This window comes from Cucurbita moschata, unplaced genomic scaffold (genome assembly GCF_002738365.1).
Source record: "Cucurbita moschata cultivar Rifu unplaced genomic scaffold, Cmos_1.0 Cmo_Scf00029, whole genome shotgun sequence".
NCBI lineage: Eukaryota > Viridiplantae > Streptophyta > Magnoliopsida > Cucurbitales > Cucurbitaceae > Cucurbita > Cucurbita moschata.
The window spans coordinates 802,719-828,939 of record NW_019268545.1 but is presented as its reverse complement, the minus strand read 5'-3'; the positions used below and the strand labels follow the sequence as shown (position 1 = coordinate 828,939).

The following is a 26,221-nucleotide window of genomic DNA, read 5'->3' as shown; positions in this document are numbered from 1 at the left end:
CTAGATTTGTACTAACCATTTAAAACTTCATCATAAAACACTGTCATTGACTTATATGTTCAAAAGCATTTTTAAAACAACATAAGAAAATATCGAATAAAACAAATAAAACATTAAAAGTAAAAATGCCATATACTAACCTAAATCTAAGAAAATAAAATACCACCCTCCTATGCACGTGTCATGGTCTCTACTTGTGATGCCGTCGTCAGCTGTACAGGTGTCTTGCCTTTACCTCAAATAAAAGTAACACACGACTTGAGTATATTAAGAAATATTTAGTAAGTGACCCTCCTATTGAGGTCAGGAAATGCAAACACAACAACTAATGACTAGGAACCTACAGTTAAAATCATCATAGAGGTGGCCTCCAGTTCGGACAAAATTGTATGTATAGTACTTTCCTACACACGACCCACACGTGCGAGTATGTATGGTATCAGAGCTTCTTATTCTTAACATGATATCAAAGCTTCTTATTCTTAACATGGTATCAAAGTCTCATTTTTAACATGATATCAGAGCTTCTTATTCTTAACATGGTATCAGAGCCTTTTATTCTTAACATGGTTACGGGTATACATTCAACCCGATAACTCAACAATCCGAACCAATCCAACCCAAACTATAAGGGTTGGGTCAGGTTGGATTAGCATTTCGAGTAGGGTTGGGTTCATTTTTCTGAACCTAAACTGAATCGATTCGGTTTCAGGTTCGTGAGCAAAACTCCAGGTTGACTCTAGCCAAATAAAAATATGTTAACAATCCTTTCGTATTAATGGACTTGCCAGAATGGTACTGAGTCCAGTCTAAAGATATTCAAGCGATATAATTTTTTTTTATTATTTTGTTTAAATTATTTTTAATTTCTTTGTTTAGTTTCTTTTATATATATACATGTTTATTTTTATTTCTTTATTTAATTTCTTTTATATATACATGTTTCTTTTTATTATTTTATTATTTTGTTTAATTTCTTTTATATTAATATATAAATAATTTTGAAGCATACTCTAAATTATAATGCATTTATTATCTATCTTTTTTACTAGTTTAGGACGTCATTAAAAATATTTCAATCCAAATATATTTATATATTTTTTATTTTTGTTATATACAATACCTTTAAACTAATAACTAATAATTTTTATTGTTTATTTAATTTCATGATCTATACTTATATTTATGTTACTTTAATCAATTCTAAAAAAATGTCGGTATTTAGTTGTCATTAATTTTATGATAATGTTGAACTATGTTAATATGTTACCATTTTTACTCGTTGTTTTTTTATTGAATTTGTTTTTTTTTTCCAATAACTATAGATTGATTTGTGTTTGTCTGTGAACTTTTAATATATTTTATTTAAGATTATATCGAAATAATTATAAATTATGGATAAATAAAACTTAAAAAAAAACTTACAACCCAACCCAGACCCAACCCGAAAATAGAGGGTTGGGTTGGGTTTTGAAAAGTTTCGGGTTGGGTTGGGTTGGGTTATCGATCCAACCAAACTCGAACTTTTGGGTTGGGTCAAAAAAATCCCCCAACCCGACCCAACCCGATCCAACCCAGACTATGTACACCCCTAAACATGGTATGGGAGTCATCGTTCTTAACATAGTATCAGAACCATCATTCTTAACATCACATAATCATTTTGATTTCAAATCGTCGAAAAATCTGAATCGAAGAACGCGCTCAATTAGTTTGTTAATTCTAGGGGCTTACCCATTGTTTTGCATAGATTCTATGTTTACACAATTATTTTTTTTAAAAAGTTTGTATCCAACTTGGTGTTATAAAAAGTTATATTATAGTCTATTACACAAGTCAATAACATGAAGAACAAATAGAATCCAAAAGCTAAAACCTTCCCCAGATGCTAAACCCCTGGCTACCTACTTATCTTTGCCACTTGAGTAATTTTTAAGTACCCCATAACCCTAAATTAAGTAAAAAGGACAAAAGGTACCAAGTTGTAGGGTACTTTTCATGCATTGGGTTCCTCTTCTTTCCCTATATAAATACTCGTATCGACTCGATTTCTTCATCAACCAAAGAACCCGACTATCCCATTTCTCATTCATTGTCATTCTTAATGGGGAAACGAATTCATTTCATCCCAATTCTTGTTTTAATTGCTTTCGTGTCGTTGGTTGGCTCGATGGCTGCAACCCTAGTTCCAAGCCGAGGTACGCATGTCGGGTTCTACTCGACGACATGCCCACAAGTCGAGGCTATTGTTAGAGCAACTGTGAAGTCTCATTTTCAATTAGATCCAACGGTGGCTCCTGGGTTATTGAGAATGCACTTCCACGACTGCTTTGTACGAGGATGTGATGCTTCTGTGCTCCTTGTCGGTCCGAGAACCGAGAGAGCAGCACCGCCCAACCTCTCTTTAAATGGGTTTGAGGTTATTAACGATGCTAAATCTCGCCTCGAACGTGCTTGTCCTGGTGTTGTCTCTTGTGCTGATATTCTTGCCCTAGCTGCTCGTGACTCGGTGGTTTTGGTAAGGGCAATAGTAAGGTTATTTTGTGCAACTTTTTGGCATTACAACTTAGCTTTTGGCTTTGTAATTGTAGACAAAAGGAGTGAGTTGGGGAGTGCCGACAGGACGTAGAGATGGAAGGGTTTCGTTGGCTTTGGAGGCTAACAATGCTCTACCTAAGGTCAATGATACCATTCAAACTCAAAGGAAGTTATTTAAGAGCAAAGGTCTCAATATTCAAGATCTTGTCACTCTAGTTGGTAAGGATTAATCTTATAAACAAGTTGATTATACTAATAAAAAACTTTTTTCGTTTTTAAATTTTTAATATAATATCTATTTGGTAATCAAAATGGCGTTTGTAAATTTTAAAATCGAGAATAATTACTAGTTTATTCGAACCCGAGAAGAGTTTGTGGTGTGATATAGAAGTATTCATATGACTAAAAACTCGACCAACTCATACTACCGAACTCTGGGTAGATTTTTTTTTTTTTTTTTTGATATGGGTTTGGTTGAATATTTTGAAAAACGAAAATTTGATTCGTTTTGAGATTTTTTATTTATTTTTATCGGGTCAACTCAACCCATAAGAAAATAAAGTTATAACCTAACTCTATTTTACTTTTCAAAAAAATTAAGAATAATTAACGTTTATAACTAATGCTAGTAATGTTTCGTGACTTGTAAATATTTGATATTTAAAATTTATGAGATTTTAATTATTAACCGTGAATAAGTAGGTGCACATACGATTGGAACCACCGCATGTAGCGTTTTCAAATATAGGCTCTACAATTTCAGCACCACAAGGAATGGTGCAGATCCAGCCATGAACCCATCCTTTGTTCATCAGCTACGAACACTTTGCCCCAAAAATGGAGAAGGCTCACCCAATATTGGACTCGACATAAGCACTCCCAACCAATTTGACACATCTTTCTTCTCAAACTTGAGGAATGGGCGTGGGGTCTTGGAGTCTGATCAGAAGCTGTGGAACGATCCCTCGACTCGGGCTTTCGTTCGACGTTTCTTGCTCAAAGGTTCGTTGGGTTTGAACTTCGACCTCGAGTTTGGGAAATCTATGGTTAAGATGAGCAACATTGGAGTCAAGACGGGAACTCGAGGTGAAATTCGGAAGATTTGCACTATGGTTAACTAGTGTTTCTTATGCCATATGTGTTTTGGGTTTGTTGTCTTCATTGTTTTTGGTATTTATTGGTATAGATTTGTAAATTAAGGTTTTTTATTTTTTTGTCGAATAAAGGTAAGTAGTGAAGTTTTTATGATTGAACTGCTAAAACTGAACGAGTATTTTGCCAGTAAATTTTAATTTTTTAAGCTTTTTTTAGTCATTATATTTTTTAAGATCACTCTTATTTGAATAGTCGTCACTCTTAAGAAGAAACGTATTGGTAACGTGACTATATGACTGAGTAACGTGATCATAGTTGGAGAATCTACTTACTAAGGACATAGAATGTAATTATAACATAATTTAATAATATTTTGCAATGGGTTAAATGGTGAGAGGATACTAAGGTTGTGCCAACATAGTTTAATAATCGAGCATTTACCAATTTTTCATCACCAATAATTTCTCTTTTTTTGCTTTCTATATTTCATCATGGGTATAAAATGCTACAAAAATGAAAAGTGGACTGTGATGTCCCACATTGGCCGGGAAGGAGAACAAAACACCTTTTATAAGGGTGTGGGAACCTTCCCCTAGCCGACGTATTTTAAAGCCTTGAGGGGAAGCTCGAAAGAGAGCGCAAAGAGGACAATATCTGCTAGCGGTGGGCCTGGATTGTTACGAATGGTATTAGAGCCAGACACCGGACGATGTGCCAACCTTCTCACTGTTCCCCGAAAGGGGTAGACACGAGGCGGTGTGCCAATAAGGACGCTGGGCCCCAAAGAGGGTGGATTGGGGGGACCGGGGGTAGACATGAGGTGGTGTGCTAGTAAGGACGCTGGCCCCAAAGAAGGTGAATTTGGTGGGAGGGTCCCACATCAATTGGAGAAATAAACTAGTGCTAGCGAGGACGCTGGCCCCAAAGGAGGTGGATCGTGATGTCCCACATTGGTTGGGGAGGACTTTTTTCTTCTGTTTTAAGAAAACTCTCCCCTGGGGAGGTCTTTTTTCTTCTGTTTTAAGAAAACTCTCCCCTCGCCTTGTTCTGTATGCTTCTTTTATTTGTTTCGGTATATTTGGACCGCGAGACAAAACTCTCCCCTCAGCTTGTTCTGTAGGCTTCTTTTAGACTTCTATATACTTGTTTTATTTGTTTCGGTATATTTGGACCGCGAGACAAAACTCTGCCCTCAATTTGTTCTGTATGCTTCTTTTATTTGTTTCGGTATATTTGGACCGCGAGACAAAACTCTGCCCTCAGTTTGTTCTGTATGCTTCTTTTATTTGTTTCGGTATATTTGGACAGTGAGACAAAACTCTCCCCTCAGTTTGTTCTGTATGCTTCTATTATTTGTTTCGGTATATTTGAACAGTAAGACAAAACTCTCCCCAGTTCTATATGTTATTTTATTTGTTTCATGTATATTTCGACCCTGAATCATATTCAACAACTTTTCCACTATTAATCGGACGTATACATTATCCCTTTCATTGCAATTATGCAACGTAGAAAACACGAGAAATTAAAGTAGAAAAACCAGTTTTGTTTAGTTAACTACAGAACAAACTTTACGAATCTCTCCCTGAGTACCAGTTTTAACTTCAATATTACCCATCTTAACCATGGATTTCCCAAACTCAGCGTTGAAGGTCAAACCCAACAGCCCTCTCAAACCCAGAAAGCGTTGCACAAAAGTGCGAGTGGAGGCATCGGTCCATAGCTTTTGATCGGACTCCAAGATCCCACGTCCATTCCTTAAGTTTGAGAAGAAGGATGTGTCGAACCTGTTGGGGCTGCCATTGTCCAACCCAACCCTGCGGCTGCCGTCGCCGTTCTGTGGGCAAAGGGCTTGCAATTGGCTCACGAATGCTGGGTCGATGCTTGAATCTGGACCATTTGAAGTGAAGTTGAAGAGCCTGTAGCTGAAAAACTGGCATTGTGTGGTGCCAATGGTGTGTCCACCTGCTCCAAATAAGGGTTTTGTTATTGTTTTGAGTAATGTTTGTGATGAAGAATTGCAATGTTTTGAGATCATTCCAGCTCATGAGCAATCAAGATGTTAAAATATAAAGGAAAAATTGTCTTACTTGTATTACAAGTTTAATCTTTTGAAATTTTGTTGACTTTTATAGGTTTTTGAATTTTTAAATTTTGTGTGTTTAATCGAGTTTATTGTGAGATCCCACATTGGTTGTGGAGGAGAATGAAACATTGTTTACAAGGATGTGGAAACCTATCTTAGTAGACACGTTTTAAAAACCTTGAGGGGAAGTCTGGAAGGAAAAGTTGGAAGATGACAATATTTGCTAACGGTGGGCTTGGGTTGTTACAAATGGTACCAGAGTCAGATACCGAGCGATGTGCCAACGAAGAAGTTGAGCCTCGAAGGCGGTGGACATGAGGTGGATTTGGGGGTCCCACATCGATTTTAGAAGAGAAACGAGTGCCAACGAGGACGTTGGGCCCTGAAAGGGGGTGGATTATGAGATCCCACGTCATTTGGGAGAAAAATAAAACATTCTTTAAAAGGGGTGGAAACCTTTCCTTATGAGCCCTAAAAGGTGACCTTTCCCTATGAGCCCTAAAAGGTGGTGGATTGTGAGATCGCCCTAAAAGGTGACCTTTCCCTATGAGCCCTAAAAGGTGGTGGATTGTGAGATCGCACACAGATTGAGAAGAGAACGAAATATTCTTTATATGGGTGTGGAAACCTCCTCCTAACATACTCGTTTTAAAAACCTTGATCCTCGAAAGGAAACATTTTCTTATAAGGGTGTGGGAACCTCTCCCTAGCAGACGTGTTTTAAAAACCTTGATCCTCGAAATGAAACATTTTTTATAAGGGTGTGAAAACATCTCCGTAACAGACGCGTTTTAAAAACCTTGAGCCCGAAAGCAAACATTCTTTATAAGGGTGTGGAAACCCACGTTTTAAAAACTTTGATAGAATCGAAAAGAAACATTTTTTTTTATAAGGGTGTGAAAACCTCTCCCTAACCGACGTAAAAGCCTAAAAAACACAGTTCAAAGAAGACAATATCTACTCGTGGTGGGCTTAGACGGATACATTTATGATTTTTATATACTTATATTGGTCAAACCCACTCGAGTTTTAGGGATTAAACTTAGCTTGTTTAATGCAATAACAAAGAGATATGTATATGGTCTTACCCACGAGAGTAACAAGATCTTGAGTGTTGAGACCCTTATCGCTGAATTTCTTCTTTTGAACATCAATGGAGTCAGTAAATCCAGGTAAATCGTTAGCTTCTGAAGCCACTGAAACCGTGCCATCCCTTCGTCCTGTGGGCACACCCCAACGCAATCCACTTGTCTACATCCAACCAAATAAAGTTATCATCAAAATGACCTCACCCACACATGCATGCAAACCAATCATTATCAAAATCAGATACATGGGTCCTACCATAACCACCGAGTCACGAGCCGCAAGCGCAAGAATATCGGCACAAGATACAACACCAGGACAAGCAGCTTCAAGCTGCGTCTTGGCATCGTCAATCACCTCAAACCCTTTTAACGAAAGGTTCGGAGGTGAAGTCCTCTCGCTATTGGATCCAGCTAGGAGTACAGAGGCATCACAACCTCGAACAAAGCAATCATGGAAGTGCATTCTCAACAACCCAGGTGCGATCGATGGATCGGATTGGAAATGAGATCGAACGGTAGATGCAACGATGGACTCGGCTTGAGGGCAAGAGTTGGAGTAGAAACCTAAGCGAGTGCCTTGGCCATGCACGACCGGGGTCGTGAAGGTGAGTAGCACCACCGCTATCGAGATAGCGAGAACGAGCATTGGACTATAACCCGATTTCGCCATTGGATAAGAGAAGAGAAGAGAATGAGAGGTTTGTTTGTGATGAAGTTTGCATGGAAATGAGAAGGTTTTTATAGAGTGATGGGAGATTGAAGAGTCAAAAGTGGAGTAAGCAAAGCCGGCTTGAGAGGGTGATGGGCTACAGCGATGCAACGTTGTCGTTTTGAGGGATTGTTGGATTAGTCAAAGAAATGGATTATTATAATTCCGCGTGGGACAGACACATAACTGGGAAGTAACCAATTTTTTCAACACGAAGACTGAATCAGCCATTGTGTTGGGAAAGTGACAAACGACATGTCGGATTTCCACATCATGGTTAATGGTTTTCTTGTTTAGTACCCAAAATCATCACTTAAAATCATATTATCTCCTCAATTTCTTGTGGAATCCAGCTAAGGAAGAAGTGTTGGGTGGCTATCCACAAACATTTGAGCTCTTTTAGGGTTTGGTTTAAACAAAACAAAACGATAATAGCATGATTGGATCTGTAATATCCTAACCTCACCGCTAGTAGATGTTGTTTTTTCTTAGACTTTTCCTCTAGATTTTTGAAACGTGTCTATAAAGAATGCTTCGTTCCCGTCTCCAACTGATGTGGGATCTCACAATCTATCCCTTCAGGTGTGATGATGTCCCACATTGGTTAGGGAGGAGAACAAAACACTATTTTATTAGAGTGTGGAAACCTTCCCCTATCAGACTCGTTTTAAGGCCCTGAGGGAAGCTCGAAAGGGAAAGCCCAAAGAGGACAATATCTGCTAGCGGTTGATCTGGGCTGTTACAAATGGTATCAGATCCAAATACCAGACGATGTGTCAGTTTTCTCGCTGTTTCTTGAAGGGGGTAGACATGAGGCGGTGTGCCAGTAAGGACGTTGGGCTTCGAAGGGGGGTGGATTTGGTGGCGGTCTCACATCGATTGGAGGAAGGAAAGAGTGCCAGCAAGGATGCAAAGAGTACAATATCTGCTAGCGGTGGATCTGGGCTGTCACATCAGGACCCAACGTCCTCACTGGCACTCGTTTCCCTCTCCAATTGATATGGGATCTCACAGGGTCGGTAATGGAGAAATTATTTGATGAAACTACTACGATATCACGGATGGTTTTTTATTATTCGATTATTAGGACATTACGAGATACGTCTTTTTAAATTTGCATCTAATAATTTTATGAGGCAAGCATATTATAGTTAATATTTGGAAATCGATTTGAGGAAACAATGTTATAGACTCGCATCCCTTTATAGTACAAATCAGCTTTGACAGACCTAAACCTGATTTTGACGAAACAGCACACCCTGAACAAATATGATTGGATTGGAGCACAAGGCATGAAAGAAAAGAAGAAATTTTGACTTTACCTAGTTGTTGATGAGTCAGTTCGGTTTCCTTTTGAGATATTTAAAATTGTCTTTTTCGCGATCCTTCCATGCTTTATTGAACTTCATCCATAGTTAGGTAACGAGGGTTTATTTTATATAACGATTATCATATTCTCTAATTATTACGAAAAATTATTCAACGAGGTTTCCACGTTCAAAAATTTAATTGATACAAAAGATAATATAATTAAAGTTGCACTATTTTTTTGAGGCTAAATTAATAAAATAAATATACTTTTGCCTCTAAAATTTCAATAATTCTTTTAAATCAATATTTTGTTTTTTGTTTTTTGTTTTTTTTTTTTTTTACAAATTTGAAAAGGGTATTAATAAAATTTTAAAAGTTTGTATTTTTAAAACACTTTTCAAAGCTTAAGGTATTTTTAAAACAAAGTATTAACGGTTTCCATTCAAAACTAGCGATATGAATATTGTTTAGACTTTTTTGAAAATTTAAGGGTATTATTAAAACTTTTGAAAGTACAGGAACTTGACAAAGTTCGGAGTTCAAGAGTATTTTTATTAATTTAGTTTTTCAAATATTATTGATTTAAAAAAAAAACTTCGAAATTATGAACGAGAAGAAAATAATTATATATATATATAATACGTGTTTGGCTCGAGGTTAAGTTTGTATAACTCAAAACTATAAAGTCGAGCCTATATTTGGTACATAAATATGTCTTTCTTAATTAATTTTTTTTTATTCTCACGTCTTTTTCTTTAACATTATATTATTCCAAACATACCATACCGAATAAAATATTTATTGTCAGTTTAAAAGTCATAAAAGTTAAGGTTTATTAATTTATTTTGTTTTATTTATTTATTTCCATCGATAGAATAAGAAATTTTATAAACGGGTTTTCTTTATCTTTTGATAGTGTGTCGTTTTAAAGTGGAATTCATTGTTTTCCTTTCCATTCACTTTGATCTCTTCTGTTTCATCGATTTTATCTCGATCATCCTTTTCTTTCGAAAAAAGTGAAGGAGAAGTATTTTTTTCGATAGATCCGTCTTGTTCCTGTTTAGTCCCCTTCGTTTCGGAAGTGGTTTATATTTCTACATCTGTTTTTTTCCTCGCTTTCGTTCTTTCTTCGTTTCTTTCAGTTTCTTGTAGACGATGGTAAATTAGGATAAATCACTGATGATAATTTATATTTAAAAATAAATATGATAATGTGAATGCATTTTCAAAATTTAGCAATAGTTAAAAGATTCCAAAATCCAATCGCTTTTGTTGACTTCATTTAGTGTTGACTTTAGTAAACGAATTATTAAAAATAAATTATATATATTTTTCTTATTAAAAATATATTTTAATTCTTATTTTTCTTTGATGGGTAAAAGAGTCAAAGCCGCCTTTTGTCGTTTTGCTATTTGGACAATCGTTTCCTTTGAATATTAAAAAGCAATTTACTCACGATTTTGTTTTTGTTTTTTTTAATTTTAATATTTAATTTATAAAATTATTGTTATACCAAAGTAGATTAAAATCCATGTTAAGAAAATAAAATTAAAAAAAGTTTATTTTATTTTTAAGAATCCATAAAATTAAATAAATAAATAAAACGAAGAAAAATAGTGTTTATAAATATAATTTTTAAAAACTAAATAATTACTTAACGAACATTTATAAAATTATTAAAAAAACATTGAATTATCCCTTAAATATTTATTCAAATATCTTTCTTGAAAATGTTTTTACCGTGATTTCTTTGAGTTCCTAATTGACATTTAAAATACTTTTTATAAAAGTGTGAAAACTTCTCCCTATAACACGCGTTTTAAAAACTTTGATGGAAAGTTCAAAAGGGAAAGTTCAAAGAGGACAATGTTTGTTAACGATAAGCTTGGACCGTTACAAATGATATCAGATCCAGACACGGAACGATGTTCCAGCAAGGAGGTTGAGTCTCGAAGGGGGTCGACACGAGACGGTGTGCTAGCTAGAATGTTGGCCCTAAAGGGGGGTGGATTAGGGGGTCCCACATCGATTGGAGAAGGGAACGAGTGCCAGCAAGACACTAAGTCTCGAAGGGGGTGGATTGTAAGATCCCACATCAGTTGGGGAAGAGAACGAAATATCATTTTTAAGGGTGTGAAAACCTCTCCCTAGCAGACGCGGTTTAAAAACCTTGAGGGGAAGCCCGAAAGGGAAAGTTCAAAGAGAACAATATCTGTTAGCGGTGGGCTTGAGCCATTACAAATGATATCAAACCCAGACACCGTACGATGTTCCAGCAAGGAGGCTAAGCTTCAAAGGGAGTCGACATGAGGCGGTATGCCAGCAAGAGCGCTGGTCTTAAAGGGGGGGGGGGTCCCACATCAATTGGAGAAGGGAACAAGTGCACACTGAGTCGTGAAGGGGGTGGATTGTAAAATCCCACATTAGTTGGGGAGAAGAATGAAGTGGAAACCTCTCTCGATTGTGGAGGAGAACGAAATACTGTTTATAAGGGTGTGAAAACCACTCCCTAGCAGACGTGTTTTAAAAACTTTAAGGGGAAGCCCGAAAGGGAAAGTTCAAAGAGAACAATATCTATTAGCGATGGGCTTGGACCATTACAAATGATATCAAATCCAAACACTAAACAATGTTCCAGCAAGGAGGCTGAGTTCCAAAGGGGGTGGACAAGAGGCGGTGTGCCAACAAGAACGCTAGCCCCAAAGGCGGGTGGATTGAGAGGTCCCACATCGATTGGAGAAGAGAACGAGTGTCAGCATGACATTGAGTCCCGAAGGGGGTAGATTGTGAGATCCCATGTCAGTTGGGGAGGAGAACGAAATACCCTTTATAAGGGTGTGGAAACCTCTCCCTAATAGACACGTTTTAAAAATCTCGAGGGAAGCTTTGTAATCTTTGTCTCTTAACTCATAATGCATGTGAATATTCTTCCACCAAAGCTTTACAACTTTGAAAATTTTGCAAAATATCAACATCAAGTAAGCCTAGTGGAGCATATCAACTACTGAAAATACACACACAATAATTAATTAATTAATTAAATAATAAATCCAAAAATACCTAATTATGGCTTCTGGAAGCTGAATAAAACAAAGTAAAAATAATTATTAATTTGCTGCTTTATTTTGTTTAAATGCTCTTTTATTTTTTCCACCGACCATGGGCGGTTCAAGATAATATATCGCCCGAGCCCTACTTTATATTTAAATTAAATTATAAATTTACTTCTTTTAGTTTACTCTTTTCTTTTTTAATTAATTATTTTTATTTTATTTTCATTTTTTAGGATAAAATTGAAAAGTTTAAAACTATTGGAATCAAATTGAAACTCGCTCATTAGTCTTTACTTTGACCCATATGGACCCATATGCAAATCAGACAGTGACTAACATCACGAAGAAGATTGTCTTTCCTTACTTCCGAAAAAGCAGAAGAATAAACAAGTGAAGGATTTCATTGACTCTCATGTTTTTGTTCAGGTGAAGGTTTCGGAGTTCAGGTTCAGGTTCAGTAGCTCAGGGAATATCGGAAAAGGTTCCCGAGTTAAAAAATAGTTCAACCCTCGTTCAAAACAAAGGAGGAGAACATAAATGAATTAGGGTCACATTCGAATGATGACGATCGAGAGACATGAGGCTAAAAAAGACTTAAAATGGCTCAACTACCAAAGTTAATCGATTAACTGTATTTTTTTAGAACAATTCTATATTGAATTATTTATTGAAAATGTATGTGAATTAAAACAGCGTTAGCTGGTGGTATAGTAGTGAAGACTAAGTAATGAATTTTGAAAAGTTTGAAATATATTATTATTATAATTTTTTTTAAAAATATATTTTGAAAATTTGAAATTTTCCATTTACTCACATTATTTTTTTTTATTTTTATATTATATTATTATTATATCATTATATTAAAAAATAAAATAAATATTAAAAAAATTTCCTTTACTCACGTTATCATTTTTATTATTTACTTTTAATCTTTATCTTTCCATTTTTATTTTTCAATTCTCAACGTATTGTGAGGAAAGAGGTGTGATGTGTTCTTTATAAAATTTCAATATTTATAATGGTTTGATCATGTGTCCGAAATGATTGAGTTTACTCTTGAATTCATGAAAAGAGTGGTGGAAAATTACCAAAAGACACTTTAAAAGTAGGGTAGGTTGAGTTTGACTGAACTACTACAAACTAAAAGTATTATATTTTCTAACTCTTTCTTATCTAATTCCAAAAGTTTTAGGCTAATTTAGTGCATGTTCTAAGTTTTATTTATTTATTTATTTATAATTATTTAATGTTTTGAATTAAATTATTTCTTTTTATTAATCATGTATTTCTATAATATTTAATAATTAGAAAAATTAAGTCAACTTAAATAATTTTATCGTTCACCCTTTAATGGCATACTGATCTAAGTAGGTAACATGACCATGTCGTAAGGGAATGTCGTGGCTATCAGATGCCAATCCGAATTTTGATCTAGGACTTAGGTCATTATAGAGGGGAAGTGGTGGAAATCAACGTAAATGAAGGAGGGGATCCAAACCCTTACCGTGGGTGTTTGACAAGTTGTGGCAGAATTTTTTGAAATGAAAGCCATGAATGGGAAATCGATCTCAACCTAGGTAGAGGCTAAGAATTATAAAAGAATGGTGATTGATCGAACGAGAATCCCACAAGGTTTATAGTATATTAATAAGAGTAGATCAACAAAAGCTCGAGAGCATGAGCATTACCTTGCCACAAGGAGAGGAACTTTTGTCACATCTTAGAGAGAACACACCTTCGTATTAATTAGTCTAAACGAATAATAAAAGATCGTCTCGTATTATTCAAGAAAATTGAAAAAATCAGAAAGCCAAGATAAACTAAGATTGTTATGTTCAATCCTAGAAGTTGTTCAACTACTGAAATCTTAGCCCTATCAACATCCAAACTCGTTTCGAACACCTTCTAGTCCACGACTATACATTAAATTCGTTTCGAACATGTAATAGTCCAAGTCCACTACTCGCAGATATTGTTCTCTTTGGACTTTTCCTTTCGAGCTTCCCCTAAGGTTTTTAAAATGCGTATGCTAGGGAGAGGTTTTCACACCCTTATAAAGAATGTTTCATTCTCCTCCCCAACTGATGTGGGATCTCACAATCCACCTCCTTTCGGGGTCCAGCGTGACTTTTCCTTTCAGGCTTTCCCTTAAAGTTTTTAAAATGCGTCTGCTAGGGAGAGATTTTCACACCCTTCTTATAAAGATGTTTCATTCTCCTCCCCGATCCATGTGGGATCTCACAATCCAGCCCCCTTTCGGGGCCCACACCCTCCTTATAAAGAATGTTTCATTCTCCTCCCCAACTGATGTGGGATCTCACCCCCTTTCAGGGCCCAACATGACTTTTCCTTTCCGACTTCCCCTTAAGGTTTTTAAAATGCGTATGCGAGGGAGAGGTTTTCACACCCTTATAAAGAATGTTTCGTCCTTGCTGGCACACCGCCTCGTGTCCACCTCCTTTCGGGGCTCAGCCTCATCGCTGGCACATCGTCCGGTGTCTAGCTCTAATACCATTTGTAATAGCTTAAGCCAACTACTAGTATATATATTGTCCTCTCTGAGATTTCCTTTCCAGACTTCCCCTCATAGTTTTTAAGACGAGTATGCTACGGAGAGGCTTTCACACCCTTATAAAGAATGTTTCGTTCTCCTCCACAACCGATGTGGAATCTCATAGAACACTTTCTAGCGCACGACTATACATTAATTTACCATAAAATAACATTTTTACTCCATCTAAAACAAGGTTAGTTTCTTAACAATACCACGACACGAGAAAGAGACTATAAACGTGAGTCAAATGGAGAATAAAAAGTTAAAAAAGTAGTCTTCTCTTAATAGTCAAGAACTAGTTATTTGATTATAACGTGAATAACCCATCAAGAAAGTAACAGTAAAATTAACATGCTAATCTATCAAATATTAAGAACAGTTCGTTTCAAGATACCTGAGAATAAGATATTTAAGAAAAGGAAGACTACATTTTACTTTGGTTATTAATTTTGGTATACTCGATCGATGGTCAAAACCAACAACATTCTCATCCGACTAATTTGATCCTTCATGTTCTTAATAGTTGCCCATGACCACTTACCATACTCTCAAGCTAAACCAACTCCTCAAGATGTGGTTTCTTTTCTTGTAGCTGAGATGATGAATATCCATAAAGAGTTGCAACACATTCTTGTTGTTTGCAATAAGAGAAGTTCCCATCAATCATTCATTAACCCAAGATGACATTAAGTTGGCCAAGAATTATTTATCTGGTTGCCTCTAAATCCAAAACTTCTATCATATTTGAGGTTGACAGAATTCATAGTAGAATTCGAGAGAGCTTTAGCCTCATATTAGTAAGGCATGTGTACGAGAATACTAGACTCAATTGACTTAGATATTTCCGACTCTATGAGTTAACTAAAGTGTTCGATAAAGAAATGCATACATTTGGAGTAGTAAGTAACGTCAAAGAGGGTGGTGTGACGTTGAGCTGACCAAAGAGGTGAGACGCTATAATGTAGGCATAAAAATAACCATTTTAACCTCACAAGAACCAACAATTATACTTCAATCTTTGCATTATCAAACAACTCAAGAATTTCAAACAATGATTTTGTAATATTCAAGTTTACCGCTAGTATATATTATCTGCTTTCGCCTGTTACTTATCGTTATCAGTCTCACGATTTTAAAACACATCTATTAGGAAGAGGTTTCCACGCCTTTGTAAGAAATGTTTCGTTCTTCTCTCCAACCGACGTGGGATCTCATAATTCACATCCCTTAAGGGCTTAGCGTCCTCGCTGGCACACCATTTGATATCTGGCTCTCATACTGATCCCACATTAATTAGAGATGAGAATAAAACATTTCTTTTAAGGGCGTGGAGACCTCTCCCTAACATATGCGTTAGAAAATTGTGAGGCTGACACTGATACGTAACGGGTCAAAACATACAATATCTGTTAGCGGTGGGCTTAAGCTATTACATATTGTTTATAGATAAGAGAGTAGAGCGGTGGGCTTGAGCTATTACATATTGTTTATCGATAAGAGAGTAGTTGTTTTGATTGAAAAAATTTGTAAGGAGAACCATTAAATTTGGTCTAGAAAATGTTAACTCCATCCGACCCAATCCAACTCAACTACAAACACTCCAACTATACCGACCCGGCCCAACCTTTTAACAATAATAATAAAAAATCATTTTTTATATTTTATTAGAAATTAAAGGACAAACTAGTAAATTACACCTATGTCGGGCCTTAACTAGCTGGACCATCAAGGTCGTAGCTGTTAGTCAACTTCTTTTTCAATTTTATTTAAAAGTAATATTATATCATTATATGGACTTTTAAAAGGTACTTTATATATATATATATATATATATATATATATATATATATAGATATATATATATATATATATATTTTTTTTAATTTATAAATTTAAATGTTATTCTCATCATTAGTATATGAAATGTAACTTCATGATTATATTGTCAACTTTTTATTTTTGAATATATAGAAAATTTAGGAAAGCAAAAAGAATTCAATCATAAATAGAATTGAAATAAATTATTTTTGACTAAACAAGAATTCGAAGAACGAACAGGTAATTAGTTGTGTGTGAACGTGTTCTGTGCTGGAGTAAAGGGACGTAATGTAGGATGATGTATGTGGAACTTCTCAAGTAAAATTAAATTTTAAAGAAACATTAAACTAGTATCAATTGGTCATAATAGTTCAACCTAGGCAAAAGAAGGTGGCTCTACTATAGTCTGGTCGTACCCAGTGACCTTGCACATGTCATGTGTGTGATATGCCTTGTGAGTGCTAGCATAAATATACACTATTGGGCGTACTCGTATACTGTTAGATGAACACGACTCTCCACAATGGTATGATATTGTCCACTTTGAGTATAAGTTCTCATGACTTTACTTTGGGCTTCTCCAAAACGCTTCCTACCAATGAAGATAGTATTATTTGATTATAAACTCATGATCCGATATGAAACTTTGATCAAACTAACCAAAAAAACTACCCGACAACATTTAAAAAAATGTTGGTGATATTTTGAAACGTTAATAATGAATGGTTCCAATTTGAGGAGAAAATAAAGGAGGGAATTGAGGAGGTCAATCAATAACAATAATGACTATCACCATGCCTCTCTCTATCACCTAAATTAAATAAATATATTAAAAAGAGTATGGAATCAAAATCAAATATGCTTTATTTCATGATTTTGAATTTTAAAAAATGACTTTTTAATGATAAAAAAAGAGCAACAAAGTTGATGTTGTATATGGGCATCATAATGATTGGGTGTTTTTATAAATGAAGACAGCTTTTTTTTTCATTTTTTTAGGGCTTTATGGTCTGTTTTTTATTTGTGTTATTATCATGTCTTGGCCCCATTGATGAGACATTTAATAAACTTAGATTGTGTTTGATAATGAGGTTTTATCATTGTTTATTAATAATTTGTTAATTTAATCTCTTGCATTTTGAAATGACGAAAGTTTATTAGATTGAAAAGCATCTAATTTTCTGTTAGTCAACATGAGTATAGTTCAATTGATATAAAACATATATAACATTTTTTAGATGATTCTCTAGTTCCGAAGATTTCCTGAGAGTTTCAAGATTGATTTCGAGCTCTTTGTTATTGTATCTCTATTTTCTCCTCTATTTCTTTTTTGATCGATCTTTCTCTCTTTCTTTTTAGGGCTCCCTCGAAATGTTTGTCACAACATTACTGTATCTTGAGCAAAAATCATTACAGTTTGTGGTACGAATTTAAAAGCTGCATTGCCAACTTCACCTTAGGAGAAGGGCCACCATCATTGATTTCGTGGACCTCCTCTTTCTCAACTTTTTGTTAGGCGTGTTGGTAACAATTGAACTAGTTGAATTGATTTGATCGGTCCATTTTGATAGAGCTTGACTAGAATTTTCATGAACTATAAAGAAAGGAACACATAATTCTTATGTTTCTTGAAGTTTTAATGAGGTAAGTAGCCTACTGTTGAATTTTCTATAGCCGTGACCTATATGTTAATTATGAATGAGTTGCTATAACATACTCGATTTTCAATTGTAGGGATTAAGTATGAACGCTAACTATCCATAGTACCAAATATTATTCTGTGCATACTATATTTATGATTATTTATATGCCTCTTCATATTAACTGGTTAATATGATGGGGCTGCTAGAGGGTCACCAACTAGCCTCTAGTAGTGAAGAATCTATTATTATTGGCTCATAGATGTATCATAGTTGGTTCAAACACAAGGTTACTCCCCTCTATTACGACTAACCCACTTACATATCTTAGTTTGTTCAGGCACGTGGTCGCTCCCGTAGCACCTTTCTTCTCAATGGCTCAACTATAGGAACTTTATGGCTAAGTGTGCATGCTTTACTTGGAGAAATTCTATGTTTGGTGGTCTTCGAATGCATGTGAGTGAAAATAAAGCATGCTTTAATGACTCGTGTTAGTAAGGAATAGGTAATGTGACCATGTCACAGGAAATGCAAAGGAATGTCGTGACCATCAGATGCTGAATCTTGATCCTACTTCTGGGCATGGGTCGTTACACTCTTCATGTTATCAAGTTAATATGATGAGACTACTAGAGGATCGCCAACTAACCTCTAGTAAAGAAGACTTTGTTATGATTGATTGATATATATATCTTAATTAGTTTAGGCACGGGATTGCTCCCAACATATTTATGATTTTATCATAAAATTAGCTAATTGCATACCTAAAGAAGATGAGCCTACAAAAGGACCTTTGTCGAGTAGAGTTTATTACTATACCGAACCATTTATTATACATGTCGGTTTACTATATATGACTATTTACTATCAATGTTATTTGTCATGTATAGTTATTCAATATGTATAACCATTAAGTAAGCTATAAATAAGTAGTCGGCTCTATTACCTAACAATTCTCCTACTTTTAAGACTGATTCAGTCAACCAAAAACTTCTTTCTCAATAGATCTTCATTGGCCATGTTTAATTTTGCTTAATTCTTCCATATAGTCTGTCATCTATATCCGCTCCTTTCAAGCTTGACCTATTGTCACATACCCAGCCTTAATAGATAAAAGAGCAACACAGTTCTGAAGCCTCGACATCCAACTCACTGCTATTCCATCTACCGTGTAGATATATCCATATATGTGCTCTTGCTAGAGTCTACATATCCACTAAGATCAACATCAACAAAACCTTGCAACATTACTTTGGCATTATCATAGCAAAGTGCATATCGATCTCCTCATCTAGATCTCCATGTAAAAATATTGTCTTTACTTACATTTGCTCTAGGTACAAATTCTCCAATGCAACAATACTCGACAAACGTAAGATAGTAGTTAATTACAATATGAGAAAATATTTTAGCATAATCAATGCATTTTCTCTGTGAATATCTTTAATCTTGTTTTTGTCATCTAGTTCAATCTTGATACCGACACCCACTTGTTCAACAAAATTTTCTTTCCTATAGGTAGCTCAGTCAACACCCACATGTTATTGTTTTTAAGTGAACTCATATCATCAAGCATGACTTGTTCGTTGAATCCTCCACCTATAGAGCCTCATCAAAAGACCCAGGTTCTGTTTCATCGGTTAACAATAGATAGTGTAATAATGGTGAATATCTATTTGGTGCTCTAATGGTTTTAGATGATCTCCTTAACGCTTGCTAAGGTGTTACCTTCTCTACTCTGGTTCCTCACCAACCGATTAGATTAGGGCATTGTTTTATTCTTTTCTTTGTTTTTATTTCAATTTCAAGTTATTTATTTCTCGTTGTTTTGCTTTAGGATTTTATTGCGAACATTTAAGTCCATGACATCATTTTATTAATTATTTTAAATGGATGTTTCCACTCGTATCAGTCATGTCATGCATGTAGTAGCGACTCATATATATATATATATATATATATATATTTACTATATACAACCCTTTACTATAAATGTTATTTTATAAATAAGGGGCATGATTCATAACCTAATATAGCTCATATACTAACCTACATTTAATATAGTTTTTTCATAGTAATAGTTATGAGACAACTCACTAACCAAAATTGATCACAAATTTAAATAAAAACATAACTCTAGATTGAGTATTTTTAAAATCCCATCACTTTTCTATCATAAAGATACTTTATAATGAATTGAACACAAAAGATATATTGGATAGTAAAAATAGAAATGTAATCCACGCTGGTACGTTGTCTAGTCGATACAATATGTCTACCATTTTGGAGACTTGACAAAATAGGGAGTTGGAAGCATAGTTTCGCGAAATTCACTTCTCCCAGTATACGGTAAGTAAATGAATAGTTCCATGAAAGGTACTTCGTTTATAGTTGGATCATAAACAAATTGTTCATTAGAGGATCAGTTGTACTTAGAGTGTAGGATGCAATTACAAGGATAAAACGGACTTTTGACCAATCTGTAATTCTGAACCACTCACGAAAAAACAACTTGCTTCGTTTCTATACGGGACTCTACATGCATGAAAGTGATATATAAAGAGTTGATGTGCATGAACGTGATATCCACTTACATATAAAAGTGATATGTACTCACTGAGGTTAAATTATGCTATGATATAAACAAAATGTTATGTTACGATCAATTATGTTATGTTATGATATGTTAATATTATGCTATGATATGTCATGAAATGTTTTGAGATAAAGTAATTTATGATGCACAGTCTCCGTATGCCATGTCATGGAAGCTATGTTATGTATGAAATAATGTATAAGAATTATATACGCATAATTATCGAATTTAACGTGTTACGAAATATGGAGGTTTTTCTTACATCATTTATTATGTCATGACGGAAAGTAGGAGGACCTCATGCATAATTGTGTGTGTTACTTACGTACATCGAAATTCTTCCCCATTATGATGAGTATGGATGCATACACTATGAGACTAGTTATGAAATTTATATTCGTCATGATGATACGACGATCGTTATTCTCTCCGAGTGTCCAGCAACAGCCCGTTAGCGAGTGTGCCCGGCCATGTTTGCACACGTGTGGATCGTGTGTAGAGAAGTTATACATCCAATTGAAGCTCGGACTGGAAAGGGCCCTAAGATAATGAAATGATGTCTTAAATTATAGGTCTCACCATGTTGTATATGACTACATTTCACAACCCTTATAGTAGGGTCACTTATTAAGTATTTCACTCTTACATGTCAAGTAAAGACAAGACACTCTTGTAAGGATGACAGCGATGTCGTGGCAAAGGCCATGAGACCAATATTAAGGTAGTTGCATTTATGTTTATTTTGTAACTCTTAGGTTAAATCAGGACATTGTATTATTCTTATCTTTATTTTATTTAAATTTTCATTGTTTAATTTTAATGATCTTATTTTCAAACGGTTTAAGTTCATGACATCATTTATGAACTATTTTAAATAAAATATTCCACACTTTACCGTCATGTCATGCACGTTGTAGCAACTCTATTTTTCGTCATTTGTGGATTGGGCTGGGTTAGAACATAATTTTTTTGAGTTGATTTATTTGAATCATCGAACTTTTTCAATCTCTGTCTAAACGAGATCTGATGACGTGATTTCGCATGTCATTTATATTTATATTTGAACAATATTATTGAGCGTAAACAAAATGTTAGTAACAAATTTTCAAAAATAGGAAATAATATATTGTTTGGCCATTACCAAAATTTAGAAATAAATAAAAGTTTTTTTCTATTTTTTATTTGTTTGATGAATTATATTATTCTTGGAAAAGAAATAAAGGTGTTTGTTTGTTGAGTGTTTCGAACTTGGGATGGTCCCACCAAATTAATGTCTTCAAATAAAACGGTGCGTTGCGTTGCGTAAGCTATGAACTACCTTCCTATTTTGCTTTCCCATTTGATCCCAACGCGTGGCATGTTTGGCCTCACTTTCTTCCTTATCCAACTTTTATTTATTTATTTATTTATTAATATTTTCGAGTCGAAATTCAAATCTATAATATTCTTTTTTGTCAAATTTATAACCCTTTAACTAGCTCGGTAATGTTCGGTTTAACTTTTTACTCTATATTTAGTTCAACAGCATATGAACCGAAAGGATTCGAGCCTCATACTTCTTAACCAAAAATTAGGTGTACATGTTGAGGGTTAGTGGGAGGGAGTCCCACATTCACTAATTTACGGAATGTCGTGGGTTTATAAGTAAGGAATACATCTCCATTGGTACGAGACCTTTTGGGAAAATTAAAGTAGATAATATCATACTATTGTAGAGGTTCGTGATTCCTAATAGTACATGGGTCGAATTGGGTTAAGAAAATTTTTGGGACCAACCCAAAATTTCAAGTTTTGCGAGAAGTCATGAGTGTCAGTGATTCCTACAACTACGACGGCATGAGTGTCAGTGAGGCATATGCTAAGTGTTGCGAGAAGTCTTCAAAGTGGTGACATGAGTGTCAGTAAGGCATATGCTAAGTGTTGTGAGAAGTCTACCTACTTAGCACTGCGATGGAAGGCAACAGTGACTAGAATCTGCGAGGGTCGAGGAGTATGCTAAATGTGCCTAGGAGTGCTAAGTGTGATGGTCGAATAATGCTAAATGTTGTGATGAGGGCCGACAATGTGACTTAGGTTTAGGTTTGTTTTTGTTTTCCAATAGTATATATATTAATAATGATTGGTTCGATTCGAGTCTAACCCAAAAATTTGTCCACTGAACTCAAATCGAACCAGTTTGATTCCAAAACATTAATCCAACCCAACCTAACCCAACTCTCATGATTCAGGTTGGGTGAGTCCAACATTTCAAATCTTGGGTTCGATATACACACCTAACTAAAAGATATACGTTTTAATCAATTGGGTTAATAAATTATGCTGATTTGACATGAGAAGATTGATCAATGGAACTAGAAATTAGGTCAACTAAGGTTGACCAAACAAAAATTATAATTTGGTTCAAAATGTACATTTCGCTACTTTACCCTATGGTTATTTTCTTTGGCTCCCTGTGTGTATATATATATATATATATATATATATATATATATATAATATGTTTATAATGCAATATTTTGTTTAAAAAGCATAATGAAACTTATTTAGAATGTCCATATTAATAGAGTGGGCCTCTAATGAATAAATTAGTTACTTAATTAGTAATTTGCACGTTAATTAAGGACAATATAATATATATAAATATATATGTATATGTATATATTGCCTTTTTTAACGGGTTGTTTGGTTGTCTATCTGTAATTGAACTCTCCGTTTTTCCCACATCTTTCTGTCCTTTTCAAAATTACATTTTTTTAAAAAAAATTTACAAAAATACCATTTTTGTTAAGTTGATAAAAATACTTCTCGACTCTAGGGTCCGGGATGTTGCAGTTATGCTTGATTTAAATTTTAAAAATTTCACATCGGTTGACGAGGGGAACAAAACATTCTTTATAAGAGTGAAGGAACCTGTCTGTAACATACGCGTTTTAAAATCTTGAGAGGAAGCCTAGAAGTGAAAGCACAAAAAGAACCATATTTACTAGCGAGGAGCTTGGACTTTTAAAAATGATATTAGAGCCAAAGCCAGCGAGGATGTTGCCTCTAAGGGAGGTGGATTAGAGGGAAACGAACCTACTTATAAGGGTGGGGAATCCTCTCCTTAACATACCCGTTTTAAAACCTTGAGAGAAAGCCCAAAAAAAACAATATCTGCTAGCGGTGAGCTTGAGCTTTTACACAACAATACAAACAACGTAATATATTGAACTGTGACGACCCATGATCAAGATTCAGAATCTAAGTTGAAGTTTATAATCAACACAAACGAAACTGTATGAGTTGGATCGGATTGATCCGATTTTTTGATTTATCGAATTTTTTTTAGCACCACTAATAAACTATGTTTAAATCGACACGTTGATACCCATAGCAAAGAAATGATTGTAAGAAGTGGATGAATAAGTAAATAAAATAAAGTGAAACATATAATATAAATATACTCTCTTTGTAAAACTAAATATTATTTCTTAAAAATTATTTTTTTACACCAAAAGTTCAAAAGGTTTTTTTATTTTTTTTATATTTTATTTTAATAATTAAAAAAATAAAATAAACATTCCAAAATCTCCTTATTTAAATGGCCCTCACCAACTTCAATCCACACTCCCCACTTCCCCACTTCTCCTTTCCCATTTCCCCCACTGACCTTTCCCTCTCTCTTTCCTCTCAGAAATGGCCACCGCCAAGCTTTTTCTCGCTCTCTTCGCTCTGGCTGTCTTCTCTCTAGATCTCTCCGCTGTCTCCGCCGCTCACGACGCTCCAGCGCCGGCTGTGGACTGCTCCAGCCTCATCCTTAACATGGCCGACTGCCTCTCCTTTGTCTCCAACGACAGTACCACCACCAAGCCCGAAGGATCCTGCTGCACTGGCCTCAAGACTGTTCTCAAAGCCGACGCTGACTGCCTCTGCCAGGCCTTCAAGAACAGTGCACAATTAGGCGTCGTCCTTAACGTCACCAAGGCTCTCTCTCTCCCTGCCGCTTGCAAAGTCTCTGCTCCTGCTGCTTCTAACTGTAAATGTAAGACTAATTCCTCCAAATCGCTCTTTCAATTTCGATTTTGAGAAAAATGAAACCCTAGGTAAATGAGGAACTGATCTATTTGAGTGAAATCTTTGATTTCTTTTTGTTTTCTCAGTGTCGAACTCTCCTGCTGGTTCTCCTGGTACGATTTCTTCTCTAAACGCTTTTCGATTAGTCTTAATCTTAGTCTGATGATACCGATCTGGATTTCGGAATGTTTGTGAGGAAATGTCTGAGCGTTTATTCTATTTGCATGCAGCGATTGCGCCGGCAAACTCGCCAAAATCGGAGGCGGCGATTGCACCGGCGGTGAACGAGCCGACGGCGGCTCCAGGACCTGGAAAGTCGGCAGCGACGGGAGCGATGGTGTCAGTTGGATCTGTAATCGGCGCCATAGGAGTTGCTCTGTTGAGCAGTTTCTGAGGGGCATGCGGCGTCGTTTTGGTTGGGAGAGAAGGAGAATTTGGGGAAAATTAAATTTGTTTTCTGTGTTTTTATTTTGTGGAAGGGAAAATTTGTTGGCAGTGTTTGGCTTTGGGTTCCTTTCTCTATGGGTATAATTTATGGCGTGTGACTCAAAGCAGATTATAATATTTAATTTTTTTAGTCTTTCAAATCCGTTCAGTTATTATTCCTTTTATTATTATTTTGCTTAAATGAAATATTGTTATTTTAATTTATATTGGATAAATTAATTAATTTTTAAAACTTTTAAATTAGTAAGGAATATATTTGATAGAAAGTTCAAGCATTTATTAGATTTTTTCTTTTAAACTTTATTCTCTTTTTATTTTTTTCTCTCTAAAATTTATCTTTCCCTTTAACTTTTATTTAATTTTTATTTTTAAACAATTTTTGTCCAAAGTCTAAAGCAATATGCTCTCCTAATTTATTTATTTTTTTTCACTTTAAAACATTTATTGTCACATTTTTAAAATTTTAATTTTTATAAATCAATTGAATTATGTTTAAAGAGAAAATGCTGTAATAATTTTTCAATAGTTCTAAACTTAATAAATAAATAATAAATAAAAAGTGAATATTTAATTGGGAATTTAATTCAAGATTCGAGTGCTGCAACTCCCCACCGACCATAATTATGGTTGGTCTTTTTATAGGAAAAGATAAATGTTTTGAATTATTTTTTGGTGAACTTTTAATCTCTAAAATTTTAAAAATAACCAATTTGATAATCTTTCAAATTATTATTTAATGTAATGTTTAATAGTTTTTTTTTTTAAATTTATTTTAAAGTTAAAAATTCTTATTATTATTTTTATTTAATATGTACTAACTCATTCAATTATATGGCTACCATACCTGTCACATCAAAATATTATTATACATATTCAAAGTAATAGTATTCATTTATTGATAATATATTGTCCAAAAATAAATAATATTTTTAAATAAATTTGAGGATTAAAATCGAGGGTTTAAATTTTGAATTTAAGATAAAAATTGAATAGAGTTGAAAGGAACGAAATAATTTTAAATTCTAAATTTTAAAATATCATTAAATAAGTATAAGAAATTGTAAAATAATAATATATAGCATATTATAAATACTTCAATTTTATCTAAAAAAAAAATATTTTAAATTTTCAAAAGTTTCAATAATATCCTTAAATTTTAAAAATACCGAACTAAAAAAAAGTTCAAAAATATTTTTACCGTTAGTTTGCGATGAAAACCGTTAATATTTTGTT

At 34.6% G+C, this 26,221-nt stretch overlaps 3 protein-coding genes across 4 annotated transcripts; 2 read left to right on the top strand and 1 right to left on the bottom strand.

Moving 5' to 3' along the window:
• Positions 1 to 2,048: 2,048 nt before the first annotated feature.
• LOC111464004 (peroxidase N1-like) lies at positions 2,049 to 3,790 on the top strand. Of its 2 annotated transcripts, XM_023108050.1 has the most exons (4): positions 2,058 to 2,518; positions 2,592 to 2,757; positions 3,241 to 3,658; positions 3,719 to 3,790. In XM_023108050.1, coding segments are annotated over exons 1-4 (999 nt in total). In that variant the 5' UTR covers positions 2,058 to 2,104; the 3' UTR covers positions 3,720 to 3,790. The 2 variants fall into 2 exon arrangements, with proteins under 2 accessions (XP_022963819.1, XP_022963818.1); XM_023108051.1 differs by having other exon boundaries at positions 2,049 to 2,518; positions 3,241 to 3,781.
• A 1,250-nt stretch (positions 3,791 to 5,040) lies between these two features.
• On the bottom strand, positions 5,041 to 7,512 carry LOC111463826 (peroxidase N1-like). The gene is made up of 3 exons (XM_023107752.1): positions 7,064 to 7,512; positions 6,808 to 6,970; positions 5,041 to 5,598 (listed from the first exon to the last, which is right to left on the bottom strand). Exons 1-3 carry the CDS (start codon positions 7,475 to 7,477, stop codon positions 5,183 to 5,185), a joined length of 993 nt encoding a protein of 330 aa, XP_022963520.1. The 5' UTR covers positions 7,478 to 7,512; the 3' UTR covers positions 5,041 to 5,182.
• A 16,563-nt stretch (positions 7,513 to 24,075) lies between these two features.
• On the top strand, positions 24,076 to 25,130 carry LOC111464062 (non-specific lipid-transfer protein-like protein At5g64080). The gene is made up of 3 exons (XM_023108119.1): positions 24,076 to 24,509; positions 24,628 to 24,654; positions 24,772 to 25,130. The coding sequence occupies exons 1-3, from the start codon at positions 24,164 to 24,166 to the stop codon at positions 24,933 to 24,935; spliced, it is 537 nt and encodes a 178-aa protein (XP_022963887.1). The 5' UTR covers positions 24,076 to 24,163; the 3' UTR covers positions 24,936 to 25,130.
• Positions 25,131 to 26,221: the final 1,091 nt, after the last annotated feature.

Coding starts and splice junctions, on each gene's coding strand:
- LOC111464004 (XM_023108050.1), top strand. CDS start 2,105: ATGGGGAAACGAATTCATTTCATCCCAATTCTTGTTTTAATTGCTTTC. Junction 2,519..2,591: donor CTCGTGACTCGGTGGTTTTG/GTAAGGGCAATA, acceptor TTGTAATTGTAG/ACAAAAGGAGTGAGTTGGGG. Junction 2,758..3,240: donor AGATCTTGTCACTCTAGTTG/GTAAGGATTAAT, acceptor GTGAATAAGTAG/GTGCACATACGATTGGAACC.
- LOC111463826 (XM_023107752.1), bottom strand. CDS start 7,477: ATGGCGAAATCGGGTTATAGTCCAATGCTCGTTCTCGCTATCTCGATA. Junction 6,971..7,063: donor CTCGTGACTCGGTGGTTATG/GTAGGACCCATG, acceptor GGTTGGATGTAG/ACAAGTGGATTGCGTTGGGG. Junction 5,599..6,807: donor AGATCTTGTTACTCTCGTGG/GTAAGACCATAT, acceptor TATTTGGAGCAG/GTGGACACACCATTGGCACC.
- LOC111464062 (XM_023108119.1), top strand. CDS start 24,164: ATGGCCACCGCCAAGCTTTTTCTCGCTCTCTTCGCTCTGGCTGTCTTC. Junction 24,510..24,627: donor TGCTGCTTCTAACTGTAAAT/GTAAGACTAATT, acceptor TTGTTTTCTCAG/TGTCGAACTCTCCTGCTGGT. Junction 24,655..24,771: donor CTCTCCTGCTGGTTCTCCTG/GTACGATTTCTT, acceptor ATTTGCATGCAG/CGATTGCGCCGGCAAACTCG.